Raw genomic sequence first — 15,707 nt, 5'->3', positions numbered from 1 at the left:
AAAAATAATAATAATAATAATAATAATAATAAAATACTTGGGAATAAATTTAACGAAAGAAGTATAAAAGTTGTGCTTTGAAAACTACAAAGCATTGTTGAAAGAAGTAAAAAAATACAAGCAAATGGAAAAACATCTTATGTTTATGGAATAGAAGACTTAATATTGTTAAAATGACCATACTCCCAAAATTGACCTACAAATTTAGTATATTTCTGTTAGAATCCCAGCCAGCTTATTTATAGAAGCTGACAAGCTGATTCTAAAATTCATATGGAGTTGCAAGGGACCCAGACTAGCCAAAGTAATTTCAAGAAAGAACAAAGTTGTATGAGTAATCTCATACTACCCAATTTCAAAACTTGCCACAAAGCAGTAGTAATTAACAGTGTGGTGCTGGCATGAGGAAACACATAAATCAATAGAATAGAATCAATAGAGTCCATAAATCCATGTGTCTTTGGTCAACTGACTTTTGACAAAGTACCAAAAATCACCTTTTTAGCAAATGGTGCAGGGACAATTGGATAGTCAAATGCGAAAGAATGAAGTCGGGCCCTTACCTTACACTGAGTTAAAAATAGATAAATTCGACTTCAAAACTAAAAACTTTTATGCATCAAAAGATACAATCAAGAAAGTGAAAAGGCATACCACAGAATGGGAGAAGATATTTGCAAATCATTTATCTGGTAATAGACTTGTTTCTGCAATTTATAAAGAACTCTTACAAGTCAGTAATAAAATGGCAGATAACCCAGTTAAAAATGGGCAAGGGATCTGAATAGACATTTCTTCAAAGAAGATACACAAATGGTCAATAAGCACTTGAAAAGATGCTGGACATCATTAGTCATCAGGGAAATGTAAATTAAAGTCACAATGAGACACCACTTTACACCCAATTGGATGGACATTGTCAAAAACTGTGACAACAACCAACGTTGACAAGGATGTGGAGAAGTGAAACCCTCATACATGGCGGGCAGAAGTAGGCAATGGGGTGGCCACTCTGAAAAACAGTCTGAGAGCTCCTCGAACAGTTAAACATAGAGTTGCCATTTGACATTACTGATTCAGCTCCTAGGTATATACCCAAGAGAAATGAAAACATATGTCCACACAAAATGTTCACACATTGTACATAAATGTTTATGGCAACATTATTCATAATAGACAAAAGGTAGAAACAACCCAAATGACCATTAACTGATGGATATATAAACAAAATATGGTCTATAAATATAATGGAATATTATTGGTTAGGCCATAAAAAGAAATAAAGTGCTGATGCAGGCTACAACATGGATGAAAGAAGCCAGCTACAAAAGACCACATATTATATGATTCCATTTATATGAAAAAATCCAGAACAGGCAAACCTATACAGACAGAAAGTAGATTAGTTGTTGCTTAGGATTGGGATGGATGGGGGAGAGGGATGTGATAGCTCAAAGGTACAGGGTTTCTTTCTGAGATTATGAAAATGTTCTAAAATTGTGTTGATTGTACATGTCTGTATACTAAATACTAATACTGAAAACCATGGAATTGTACACTTTAAAAGGTGAACTGTATAGTATGTGAAAAGTTGTTTTTTTAAAAAAGTAGAAAGATAACAACTGGAGAGTGAGTGTTTTGTAAGTGGGTCCCCACTAGCCTTAAGATATAATCTTTTCAAGTGTTAAAGAGAGTGGCCATGACAGAGTGTGGACACAACCCTGGTGGTGGTACTGAAGCTGAGGAAGGAATCTGTGTACACCACTCAGCATTCACTCATCTGTGTATTCAACAAACTTTTGCTGTTTGTATTCTGTGTGCTCTTTACTAGACACTGAGAGCAACAAGAGCCACAAGACACAAAGCTGTCTTCAAGAAGCTTGCAGTTCAGCCATCCTTAAGTGCATCTAATGCACTCACTAGAATTTTGCTCCCTAGAATGAGTGTAAGCTCCCGAAGGCAGAGCTTTGTCCTTTTCATTTACAGCTGTATCCACAGGACCTGTAACAATGCCTGGCACCTAGTAGGTACCTAACAAATATTGAATAAATAAAGATATTAAGCATGTCACAGCATGTGTCACCAACCTTGAACAGAGTTTGGCAGCAAGAATGCAGAACTGGTAAGGCAGGGCCTTTACTTTTGAGGGAGCCCGTAGGGTGTTACCAGAGCAGAAGCAGAACTACCACTGGTGAGAAGGTGAATGAGAACACTGGTTTCCACCAGGGATGGGCCTGGGAGACAGGAAAATTACAAGGTCCCACACTACATTCTTTTTTTTCTATTTAAAGATGACTGGTAAGGGGATCTTAACCCTTGACTTGGTGTTGTCAGCTCCAGGCTCTCCCAAGTGAGCCAACCGGCCATCCCTATATAGGGATCTGAACCCGTGGCCTCAGTGTTATCAGCACCGCACTCTCCCAAGTGAGCCCTGGGCCGGCCCCCACCACAGTACATTCTTACCAGGATGCACACTAGTGTCCAGGAACTGCTGGACTGGATGATCTCTCAAGTTCCACCTAATCCCAAGTGTCTTTGTTTCTGAGAGTCTTAATCCTAAAGATGGAAGTAAAACTACTAAAAAGTGCCCCTCCCTGACAAGAATAAACATAATCCAGGGGTTGCTTTAATGCTGGGGTTCCTGAGGCAGGCCTTTTAGGGAAACCTGTGGTGGCAAAGTGCTGCATATATCCCCAGCCAGACCTATTCTTACCAATCAAGTTGAATGGGACACAAACAGCCTTGTGGGTAGAATTTCCCTTTTCTTCCAACTCAGTAGGAGGATTCGATTTTATTTTCTGATTTGCTCAGCATCCATTTATGACCTTTGCTCTTGGCACCATTGTCAACGTTAAACTAGACCCAAGAAAGAGAGAGGAGTGTGTTTTGACCTCAGCTTTGGTGAAGCTGGTGCATGTGTCTAAGGCAGCAGGCCCCCACTCTGGCTGTCCGCTAGAGTCACCTAGGAGCTTTCTAAAAATACCACATCTCAGCCCCACCACCCTCGATTCTGATTTAACTGTGCTGTGATGGGACCCAGGGTTGAGAACCAGGTTGAGAATCACCACCAGTCTAGGATGAAGACAGTAAGCCAATTGATGTTAGCCCTGGAGTCAAACTCTAAGGCTACTGGACAATCAACCTGTGCAGTTGGAGCCTGAGGACTTCCCTCTGATGCCAGGAGTATCCAGGGAGAAACAGTGCCTGCCTATCTTCACTCCCTACTCCTTGCTCCCCACCCCACCCTCTCCAGATGCCCTATTTGCCTTTCCCATAGTCTCTAATCAGCCATGCTGGGGGATTGGCCACTGTTCAAACAGGAAACACAGGGAAGCTCATTGCCTTAGGCAGAGGCCTCTCAGTGTCACTGTAGTGCACAATGCTGGCTCCCATCCCTACTGCCCAGTCACCCGACCTGGCTCCCTTTGAAAGGCTTTTCTGAGCTGACCTGCAGGGCGTGGCTGATGACTCAGACTTCTGACTGGTGCTTGGCACTGGCCTGGCTCAGCCATATCTCTTGATTGTTCACTCCTCCAGGCTCCAGATTTCCCTCTTCTCCCTCACTGCTGGTTCTCTGCCCATAGCTCTGCTACCTCTTTTCTGGCTTCAGTCCACTGCTCTCTGTGGCTCTCTGTCAGCACGTTCCTTGCCCCCAGGTCACCTGCTGTGCTCTCTCGGTGTTTGACTGAGCCTTGTAGCTCAGTTTACCCACTCACTTAAACATACTCACTGAGAGCTACTGCCTGCTCTATGTCATATCTGCAGCTGCCAAGGAGTTGATTTTTCTGAAATTCAGCCAAACTTGACTCATTCCTCAAAGAAGACTTTGAGGTCTCCTGGAGTCGAATGAAAGGCATGAAATGGTCTGTGAAACCTACTGCATCAGATGAGATAATATACATGGAAGGTCTTAAACTGTAAGCAGGACACAAATACAAAGTGTAGATAATAATAAACAGTGGCAACGTTGCACATGCCATTCTGGGACATGGGTGGTGGCCAGCCAGGAGTACCAGCTGAGGTACAGAGATTGATCAAAGACATACAGGCGAGATATTTACAAATCATGAAATTCAAGAGGCATAAGAGGTCAGGGCCAGGTGGACAGATGGAAGAGGAGCAGTACAAAAAGCAGAGGTTAGAGTTCACGACACAGCCAGAGGCCTGGAAATGAGGAAGAACTAAAGGATTTCCTTCAGCAAGTCCTTTCGGCTTTACCATCAAAATATATGCAGAATCTGGCTGCTTGTCACTGATTCCACAGCCACCACCCTGGTCCAAGCTGCCATCAGCTCCTGCTTGGACTAGTGCAGTAGCTCCTACTGGGTCTCCCTGCTTCTACATTTGATCCCCTACAGTCCATTCTCAACAGCTTTTTTTTTTTAAACGATGACCGGTAAGGGGATCTCAACCCTTGACTTGGTGTTGTCAGCACCACGCTCAGGCAGTGAGCGAACCGGCCATCCCTACATGGGATCCGAACCGGTGGCCTTGGTGTTATCAGCACCGCACTCTATCGAGTGAGCCACAGGCCGGCCCAAAAAGACGTGTTGAAATTTTTGTTTGTTTGTTTGTTTTCTGTGTGTGTGTGTGTGACCGGTAAGGGGATCGTAACCATAGGTGTGGTGTCGCCTGCACCGCGCTCAGCCAGTGAGCGCACCGGCCATCCCTGTATAGGATCCGAACCTGCGGCAGCGCCGCTGCGCTCCCAGCACCACACTCTCCCGAGTGAGCCACGGGGCGGCCCATCATTCTCAACAGCTTGAGTGACCCTGCCAAAATGTACATTACATCACATCATGTCTCTCCTTTGCTCACAATGTTTTAATATCTTCATGTTGTTCTCAGGATAAAAGCTCAAGTGCCTTACCATGGCTTACTGGACTCTACATGGTCTGAAACCCAGTTACCTCTTGCATTTCAGCCTCTACAACTTATTCATCTGCCCCAGTCACCCCAGGCTTCTTGCTGTTTCTTGACCCACCAAGGTCATTCCTGCCTCATGGCCTTTGCCCATGGTGTTCCCTCTACCTGGAGCCTCTTCCCCCAGACAGCCACATGGTTTACTCTCTCACTTCGTTCAGGGCCAAACTCAGGTGTCACCCTCAGAGAAGCCTGTCCTGGCTTCTCTGTCTTATGTAACACTCCCCAACCCCATCCCGCTCTATCCTTTTCCAAGCTGTACTTTATACACTGAAATAAGAAATATATAGAAATATATATTAATTTAGAGTCTGACTCTTCTGCTAAAATGTAAGCTCTATGAGCATAGGAAGTTTGTCTGTCTTGTTTCCTACTTGCACAGTGTCTGCGCTGTTGAATGAATGAGTGATTGAATAAACGCAGGACAACAGATTTAAGACTCCAGCAATAAGGCAAGATATTAAGAGGGCAAAGATTTGCCTTAATTCTGAGCTTTTCTGTAGTTCTGTGGAGTCAGGGATCCAGAGTCGCTGGCTTTGGGTTTGCAGGTGGAGATTATTGCTCCAAGGAGGAAGAGGGCAAGAGGAGTCCACCTGCCAGTCTCCTGCCCATTCTGGAGCTGGGTTATTCTGGAAATTCCAGGAGCAAGTCAAGAGTCTAATGGGGAGGCTTCAGAGATGGAGACATGTTTGTTGAATTCTCTCTCCAGGGCCCCTATTTTTCTGCAATATGATTTTTAGAATGTTTGGGAGAAATTTCTCTTCATCATCTCCTGTCTCCCCTGAGGGACATCGTTGGCCAGCCCAACTGCTTCCGCATTTGAGGCAAGATAAAACAGCATGTGGGTAGGAGCATGGGCACTAGCTGCTAAGCATAGCTCTGTATTTCCTTCCTACTTGTGTGATCTGAAGCAAGTTATTTAAATTTCTCAGAGCTTTACCACCTCATCTGTGAACAGAGGAGAGTGACAGTGCCTTTGCCAGGGATGTTGTAAGGTTGAAATGTGTCATGCACTTTAGGCACAACATTTGGTACAATGTTATGCTTGTCAAATGTTCAGATGTTGTTGTCAGGGTCAGGGCACTAGAAGAAATAGTTCTTTGGGGCAACTCCTCAGAGTTCCCAACTACAGAGTTGGTCAAACGTTGATGTGCATACCTATCACCTGGGACAATCTTGTTAAAATGCAGATTCTGATTCAGAAAGATAGGGATGGCCCTGAGATTCTGCATTTCTAACCAGCTTCCAGGTGATGCTGGTGCCACAGACCAAGTTCTGAGTAGCCAGGCTCTATACCAGAAAGGGCTAGGGGATAAAATACTGCTGAACATATTCCCCTGAAGTCTTATAGCCTCTGATTTCAACCTTAAAAGCAGCCTAAAATGTTCCGAGTCATATTCCCCACTGGTGTCCCTGAATCTGATTTCAGCTGTTTCTACCCTTCCCTACCATTTCAATCCTGCAATGATACCCCATACAAAGACACTCACCACTCCAAGGAAGTTTCACTTAGAGCTGAAAAAGGAGAGAGAAAGGGGCTTCTCTTGTTTTTAAACCCGTTCCTGGGTTTCCTGTGGCCTTTGGACATATGGCCAGGCGCTTGTTTTCATGGCTGCTTAATGGTTTGTAAAGCAATTGCTGGAGGAAACATTGCTACAGCAAGCCAGGCCAAAGAGACAGAAGGACTCATGAGCCAATGTTATCTTTGCTGAGCACCAGGGCTATTCCTACTCCTTTCCTCTTTCCGCCCAACAGTGACAGATGGCTTCCACATGGTTTGACCTTCTGTTTGGCCAGACTTGACCAGATAGTCATCAATCAGCTGCCCTATTTGGCACCCCCAGAGAGCACCCTGTGGTTTGTGGAAGGCAGAAGCTGGAGGTTCCTTTAAAGCTCATCACAGCACATATTTTGTAGCATAGTTTCAAGCATGGACAGTTCTTACTCCAGATGTTGCTATCCCAATGTCCATATGTTTTGAGGTGAGATCAGCAGGTTTACATGGTATCCTTTAAAGCTCATCACAGCACATATTTTGTAGCATAGTTTCAAGCATGGACAGTTCTTAATCCAGATGTTGCTATCCCAATGTCCATATGTTTTGAGGTGAGATCAGCAGGTTTACATGGTAATGTTAAAGTAATTAATCATACACTAATGCTTTAACAGCTTTAGGACCCCAAATGGGTTTGATACTAGCAAAGATGTAAGTCATACATTATTAAGCTTGAGAAAGGAGGTGAGCCTGAGCTTTTTCCATTGCTTTGGCACAGTCTCTTTATTTTCTTACTGATGTTGAACATTACTCACAAAGCCTCTGAAAGCTGTATGGGAAAATCTCCAAATACTTCTCCTCATGGCTCTGAGTGTGACAAAATAAAAACTTAAATTTATGTAAGCTGCAGGGCATGAGGAAAAAGTATCAATGAACAGAGGGGTTGTACAGAGTGGGAATCAGGAAGCTCATTCTGCCTCTTTCTTTGTGACCCTAAACATGTCACTTGATTGACTTAACAAACATTTAAAGTGTCTACTCGGTGGACTCAAGAAATGTCTGGCTTACTTTTTTTTTCCAAACTGTAAAATGAGATTGTCACATGAACTTGGCTTCTAAAAAACTTTAAATAAAGTGGTTTTATATTCCTTTCCTTATAAAAGCAGTATTTGCTCATTAAAAACTGCCTCTTTCACTATATGTAAATTGATTTTCACTTTAAAAAAAAAAAAAAAGCTTTACCAAAGTCAAATGGGGAAATTTGAGTAATTATAGCTTTGATGGTGTGTAACCTGGCCAAATCTATTAAAGATACATTAAAATAATTTTAAAAATTAAAATAAAAAATAACAAGTCTATTAAAATTAAAAATACTAGGGCAGGCGCTGGGAGCACAGCGACGCTCCCGCCACAGGTTCGGATCCTATATAGGGATGGCCGGTGCACTCGCTGGCTGAGCGCCGTGCGGCCGATACCAAGCCAAGGGTTGCGATCCCCTTACCGGTCACGAAAAAGACAAAAAATAAAATAAAATAAAAAATAAAATAAAATAAAAAATAAAAATACTGGGCCCCGTGGCTCACTCGGGAGAGTGTGGCGCAGGTAGCACCGAGGCTGTGGGTTCAGATCCTATATAGGGATGGCCGGTGTGGTCACTGGCTGAGCATGGTGTAGACCACACCGTGCTGAGGGTTGCGATCCCCTTACTGGTCAAAAAAAAAAAAAAAAAAAGATCAATCTCTAGCATTATTTATAGCAGGGAATAAAGAAACTAGAAACAACCTTTGTGCCTCAATAACAAGAATGAGTTGTATAAAATTAGAAGGTTGAATGTAAATTCCTCTAAGCTTCATTGCTCATAGAAATCTGATGTTTTTGATTATTAACTTCAGTGGGGAGGAAAGTCTCCTCTGTATAGTTTTAAGAACACTTTCCCCCGATTATTAAAAAATACATATACCAAAATTATTTTTGAAAATAGTTTTATATACATGAGAAAATAGAGATAAGAAAAAGACCTTAAAGGAAACCCTGATCTAAAATTTAGTTAATAATGATGTATCAATATTGGTTCATAATTGTAACAAATGTACCACACTAATGTGAGATGTTAATAATAGGAGAAACTGCGGGGAGGGAGTATGTGAACAGTCTGTATTTTCTGCTCTATTTTTCTGTAAACCTAAAATTGCTCTAAAATTAATGTCTATTACAAAATAAGAAAAAGACCCTAAAGAAAAGTTCCTACCATCACGTATATCTGGTACAAAATAAGCATTCAGTAACTGATGACATTTGTGTGTGCTTCCCTGGTGTGCACAATGTTTTTCGCAGTCAAGGCAGTACTGTTTATATATTTTGTATTTAGCTTTTTGATTTAACATTCACTTTTCATTTGACCTGAATGATTTTGCTGAGAACCTTGGCCCTCGGCTGGTTGTTTGCCCAGCCTCCCTTCCTTGACTTCCAGATTTGGAGAGTCAAGGGCTCAAGGGCTTGTTGAGAGTACTGAGGGAGGCCCTCTAGGGAAAGTGACCCCTAGGTGGTAGCTATGCCTCACACCCTGTGATGATCTGACAGCAGACCACAGCTTTCATTTTCATAATAATGATTCAAAAGCTGTAGCCCTGTTAACTGGAATGAAATTGAGCCCTGTGCTTATATTCCTCTCAGAGATGAAATAGCTCTTTGGTGACTTCCCTCTGCCTCTCTGGAGGTGAAGACAAGTCATGTTGCTCCTAGACCACAGAGTGAAGGACTCTACACACAGCATGGTGAGGAGGCTTCTGCCACCTTTTGCAATGTAGTCTGTGTGTTAAGACTTGTATGAGGACAAGACGTTCCCACTTCTGGGTGCTCTGGATGTGACTAATACATGCCAAGGTAGTGGAGGCCTCAAGATGGCTGCCCCAAGAGACAAGACCCCTATTTTTCCAACTGAAATGGCAGGATACTGTGTTGAAAGAGCATGGCTTGAAAAGTGAGTCACTGGCTGCTTCTGAATCTTCTGATCTCTCTGATTCAATGAAAAACTGGTAGACAATTCAGGGCACCAGACCCTTAACTCCCAGGGGAAGAGTGTCCGCCAGCACAGGGTGTGTGGTATATAGGGCCGTGGCCTGACAAGCAGCTCAGGTGGCTTTGATAGCTGTAGGACTGGGACATGTGTCAGGCTCCTATGGAGAGGGACTCTTCCCAGGGTTTGAGGGGGGAGGAGTGTTGTGGTGTACTCTGAAATACAAGGGGACTTCAGACTACTTATTTTGCCTCTTATTGGAATAGTTGAAAGAGTTTTCTTTTTCTTATACTTTTTACTTGTACATAACTTGGGGAGTTAATGCCAGTCTGCTGGAACTGGATGAGGGAAAAGATATGACATTCATTGCAGTATTGGTCATATGCCAGGCAACTGGCTGGATGCTTTATGTTATCAGTGTAACCCACAGAGAGAGTTTCTGATTCAGAGTGGGGACCTATGACCAGATGAGTGGAATGTTCACTTCTGGTTTTAGGAGTGAAGTGAATGGGATTCAAATAATACACACTCTTGGCAATGATCTTTTCTTATAATTAGCCCCTGGCACAGAGCTTAAGGTTACTAAAATGATAGCTTGCATCAAATGATTATTTCTAGAAGAACTGGTATGTCTTTCTGAGTCTCTCCAATAAGAAACCTCTTTTAAAGAGAAAATCTAGCTGGGTTTCTTAATGGAAAGTTATCATTATCTTGCAAGCAATTTTGCATGTTTTTGTAGCCAGTGGGGATAAACCAGAAACCAGGTTCAAAGTGGGGAACCCTTTTGGCAGGGGTGAAAACTTACATCAAGATTCTGCAAAGTAGTTCTTTCAGGAGAATGACTCTACTCCATCAATTTCAGTTAATCACAGCAGGAGAAATGGCCTCAGGAGAAGGGGCCCTCCATCCTGTAATCTCCAGTTAATGAATGTGGGAATAAAATAAGAAAGTGGATAATTTGTAGGTAACAAAAGTAGGAGCAGGGTGTGAATGTAGGGTGTTTCTGAGTTAGTGAGATTTTGCTGGAATTTAGTTATTTTTCCTGTTTGTGACCTAAGTGATGGGAGGAGAGGCTTTGAGGGGTGGATGATAGTACAGACCATGCTGCAGGTGCATTGCATGCTTCAGGATAGATTGTCTTCACATCTTGGACTATGCTACAGTTTGAATAATGAAAATAATAAAGATAACAGCTCTTTTTATGTGTGGGGGATCTAAATGTAACAAAGCAGTTTTGAGGTAAGGATTTAAGAATATATTCATCAAGCTAGAATTGTTAGTCAAGTTATTACCTTCTAGCCAGGGAAGCTGGTTAGTCCGGGTAGCTCAACTCAGGGGAAGGGGCTGAAGAGGAGATGGGGAGAAAAGCAACTGGCTTTTGGTCACCTGGAGGCTGAAGAACTCAGGGGATCCAGCTCCAGCTTGGCCTTCACATTACAGGGCAGTGAGCAGAGACAGGATAAGGTGCTGAGGCATGGGGACAGTGAGGCTAGGCTACGTGTACCTCTGGGGTATGCAGCACTACTCTTCTGGTCTCCTAGAACTGACACTACTACTCAGAAAGGGGATGTCTGAGATCATTTAGTTCAACTCCCTCATTTTACAGGTGAGGAAACTAAGGCACAGTGGAGTCAAGTGATATCTTAAGTGAGTGCCAGAGGTAGGAAGACCAGAACTCATGTCTCTTGACTCCCAGCCTAGTGACTTTGATGCCCTTGACTGACAGATAGCTCTGCAGATGGGAAGACATTTAATGTTGGCAGGGAAAGATGGTAGAGCCAGGCAGATGGGAGAGGGTAGAGGGGACAGTTGGTAGGAAATGGAAAGGCCAAAATATCCATTCCTGCTGGCCATGTCCCAAGGACAAACACAATTCCCAAATGTTCCTTAACAGAAGCATAAACAGTCACACAGAACCACACCATGGATTGACCAGAGACCATGAAAGGTCATTTTTGCCTGACGACTAAGCACCCCTATCCATTCATATTCTTAATCCAGCTCTTTAACCTTGCTCTTTCCTTTTAAGTTGTTGGAGACCTTCCCTGCCCTTTCTCCCTTCTCATTTGGCGTGTGGTTATCATTGTACTCAGGAACAGCTACAGTTGAGAATCTATCTGCTCATTTCTCTCAGGTTCTAAGGTAAAGGGAAATAGAAATGAAGAGGATGAACTTGGGCAGTGTGACTGGCATGAAGTGTTTTGAAGTTCTGAAAAGAGGCTATGGGGAAGAGCAATGAGCAAATTCCTGAGTCATCGTCATAGATCCTTCTGTTGTGAGGGGTATTTCCTCTACTTCTTTCATGAAGCATGATCATTTGTTAGTTTTACAACGACATTTCTCTGCCCACTGATAAGGAAACATAAAAGCATTTACTGTGCTAGTCTCTAGACTGTGGGACATAAGCTATAGTCTGTTTTTTTTTTTAGTTTTCATCTGTGATCACAGTCTTAAGGGTTGAAGGGGACCTCGGAGGACTGCTGGCCTCCCTGCCCGTATCTGCCCTGGAAGCCCCTTCCCAACATCCTGCCAATGGCTCAGATCCCTTTCCTCTGAATCCCCACAGTGCATTGCTTCTACTTCTGTGTAAACACTTTATTTTGCTTCAAATTACAGTTATTTGAGGGCTTGTCTTAAGTCTCAGCTGTGAGTCCCTAGGGGTGGGGTGGGTGGGCAGGATTTCTGTTTCATGCCTATTTGATCTCCCACAGTCCCCAACACAAAGCCTGGCCCACTCTCCATAAATATTTGAATGAGTGACGAGGTGTTAACAGTCTCCAGAGGCAGCCACAGTTGGACATCTCTATTAGCTAGAAAGTTCTTCCTAAAAGTAAGCAGAAATTTGCCTCCCTGTGTTCCCTGGATGGGAGAAAAATGTAAATAGGCCAAGATTACAGAGTGCTGGAGACAGAGTAATACCCTGTTCTCATTGCTTTTCTTGCATCCCATCTGGCCAAAGAATGCAAGGCATTTCTCCAGGTCAGGAAAACACAGCACTCTAGAGAGATTTGGATAATTCCAGGATTTGAACACAGTTTGGGATGACACCTCTTTCAGATGCTGTCAGTGTCCCTCCCATATGCCCTCCACCCCTCCTCTGCAGATGATTCCCAAACAAACTGACAGCTTCCTGCGTTTCTCTGTCGTGTGCACTCTCTGACCTCAAGAGAGTGCTTGGCCTATGTGTAGGTTAGGCTGGAAACTCCAGGGACTTACCCCAGGAGGGACCTTCAACCAATGAGTGATTTGTCTTAGTGCCTAAATAGCCTAGATTCCTCACCCATCAGTGGGACAGCTCAGAGGTGTGTTCTACAGTCTCTCGAAAGGTCTCAGGAGAGATCGAACCCCGGTTGCTCATAGCACCAAACCACTGATTAACACATCCTTTATTCATTTCCCTTCCTTTCCTCTTTGACTTTCCCTCTCCCTCACTATGCTTCATAGGAACAGGCCCAAGTAAACTATCTACCCCAAATGCTTGTCTCAGGTTTGCTTTGGAGAGAACCCAAACTAAGATAATGATACAAGCAGAAAATTGGGGAGATTCTCAATGTTATTCCCTTAGAAGCCAAAACTGCTAAAATCAGTACATTTGTTTCTCTTTCTCTCTTCTTTCCCTCTGTTTCTAAGTAGTTGGTTTTTCTGTCAGTTCTATAAATAGAGTTTAATTTTAAGTAGAATTTGTGTCTTGACTCATCAAACAGGGCTGATAATGGCTCCCAAATCTTTGAAGGATAGTTACTGCACACAACAAGAGTCAGTAATGTTCTAGCTCTGTTAAGGAAATGCAGTATGTCAGGAAGGTCTCAGGCCAGGCTAAAAAAAGAGATGACACAAGGGGGGTCATTAAACGTCAGACTGGATTTGTGTTCAAGTACTTCACTTAACCTTTTAAACTTCCACAGAGACCTTTTAAATTAAGGGACACCTTATCAACCTGGTCCAGGTTTGGGATGGAGCACTTAGAGGTTGCGGATAGCTAAGATGAATAGGGGCCATGAGGAAAGTGGGAGAGGAAAATAACCTTCACTAAACCTACCCAGTATTAACAAACCACACCTGACTCAATAGAACCTGGAGAAAATGCTGTTGCTGAAAAGTATAATCATTTGAGATTTTTAACAAAGAATGAAGGTGTGTGAATAACCTGCCTCCTAGTCCTTCTTCAGGCAGACATTGCATGATTCAGAAAAGTTCCCTGTGGATGCCTCAATATTACGTGATTGTTTTGACACCTCAGACAATTAATAGGAAGTAGCATTTTAAAATAACCATGATCATTACTGCCTTATGTTTGTGGGGTTTTTTCTTTTGTCTTGTTCCTTCCTGGAGGGCTTTTTGCTGGTCTTGTAGGAAACAACACACATGTTCATGAATTTTTAATTGGCAAGCAAAGATGGGAATGAATGTAAACAAAACAGAAAATGAAAGGAGGCAGCGGGGCCAGGAGAGCTCCCTTTTGGGGCCAGGTGGGGAAATGTTCCTAAGTTAAGCAGGAAAAAGAAAGGTTTCCATAGGTCTTATTTTTAGCATGGACAAATGTGGCTTCAAATGCTCTCTTTATTTAAAGACTGAGTGATGACCAGTGCCTCAGCTCTTTTGGCAGGGGGGAGGAAAGTGGTAGAAAGTGAGGGAGTTTTTGCTCAGTGACAGGAAGATGTGGATTGACCATGTCTCCTTTGCCCTCTCTGGTGAGTACCACTGCCCCATTGTAGGTGGCAATATTGCCCTTGGTGCAGCTCTCTCTTGAGCAACAGAGATGTCTTTGCCTCCTTTAGCATGTGCCCTAGCTGAGCCACTGCTTCCAAAGAGCGCTCTTGCAAGTATCATGCCGTTCCCCTGGAATGACCTCCTAATGTGGTTGTGAGGATTGCAGAAGATCGTTCATGTAAAACGACTGCCTTGATGTGCATTCATAGTTGGCACAGATCTATGCTAGTTCCCCAGAATGAAAGGTCTTAGCTACTGTCCATGCTGCCTGCCAGGATTTTATGTCACAGAAAAAGACTCCCCTTGTGCCAAGAACAGATGCACTAGGATTGCCTGTACCAGCCTTTCTCACACTTTTTGTTTTGGGTAGCTCCCTTCCTCAAATATACATCCACCTCACTAAGCACTCACTTGTTTTTGCTTCCCAGAATGCCTATGTCAACATCAACCGCATCATGTCGGTGGCTTCCCGCCTCTCCGAGGCCGGCCATTATGCCTCACAGCAAATCAAGCAGATCTCCACGCAACTAGACCAGGAGTGGAAGAGCTTTGCTGCTGCCCTGGATGAACGCAGCACCATCCTCGCCATGTCTGCTGTGTTCCATCAGAAGGCTGAGCAGGTGAGGCCCGTGGATCTGCTGCGGCTGCTGTTGGTGGGCACGATGGAGAGGAAGGGGAGGACAGGTTGGGAGCACACACACTCCCTACAGAGAGCCCCTCCTGTCGTCGTGAAACACTATAGACCCTGCTGAATCGTTGCAACAAAAACCCATGTCCTACCACTTTCATGGCCCCTGTGTACACAAAGAAACATTGGTAACTCTTGGTGGCTTTGCTTGTCATCTAAACAAGAGGAGACTCAGAGCCCGTTTACATTCTGCTTGGCAGTTTACTGTTAGGGGTGTGTGTTGAATGTCTGCTCAGTGTGCGTTCTCTGAGAACAGATCAAAGGTGTGAAAGTAAAGGGATCACTGAGTGCTGAGAGCAGGGGAAAACTAATTTTACACAAAGCATTTGCTATGGATAATAATAATGTAATAATAATATAATGGGTAGAAATAATAATTACTTGTTGCCATTTACTAGTGGCCAGGCATTAGCCCGTGCCATTACTAACCCATTTACAGAGAGGAGCACTGAAGCTCAGGTAGAGTGAGTGACCTGCCTAAGATCCCATGATGTGTTGAAGCCCAGTTTGAACCAGCTCATGGAGAGCCAGTTGTTAAATTTTCAGGAATTTTGTGAGCTGGTTATTAAACATAGTCATTAGTTAAAACTAAATTATATAAATTTATAATTAAAAGCAAAGGTAGTAAATGCTCAAAACTCATCACTGTCTGATCATTTTACTAAATTTTATTATCTATGTTCTTGAGGTTATTTTTATCTATTTTTTTTCTATGGGAGAAATACTATACAATTGTGTACTACTGATCATCTCTTCCCAACTCCACATTTAGTAATGTCATATAAGTAGCTAAAATATATCATGGTAGGAGTTTTACCTCATGGAAATCATCAAATGCTACAACCAGGACTTGATTTATTGTTTTATTGATCATT

General features: G+C 43.1%; 1 protein-coding gene across 1 annotated transcript in view; it reads left to right on the top strand.

Annotated features, from left to right (window-relative positions):
• Positions 1 to 15,707, top strand: part of LOC103588259 (kalirin) — a gene marked incomplete at its 3' end in the record, with an annotated part of 440,967 nt that overhangs the window by 296,046 nt on the left and 129,214 nt on the right. The window contains exon 7 of the mRNA XM_008569903.1: positions 14,573 to 14,764. Within this exon, the coding sequence (XP_008568125.1) occupies positions 14,573 to 14,764 (192 nt within the window). The remainder of the gene's footprint in view (positions 1 to 14,572; positions 14,765 to 15,707) is intronic.

The sequence above is a fragment of the Galeopterus variegatus genome, unplaced genomic scaffold (genome assembly GCF_000696425.1).
Source record: "Galeopterus variegatus unplaced genomic scaffold, G_variegatus-3.0.2 Scaffold542, whole genome shotgun sequence".
Lineage (NCBI taxonomy): Eukaryota > Metazoa > Chordata > Mammalia > Dermoptera > Cynocephalidae > Galeopterus > Galeopterus variegatus.
Note: the sequence above shows the minus strand (reverse complement) of the source record. Positions and strands in the feature narration are given on the sequence as shown.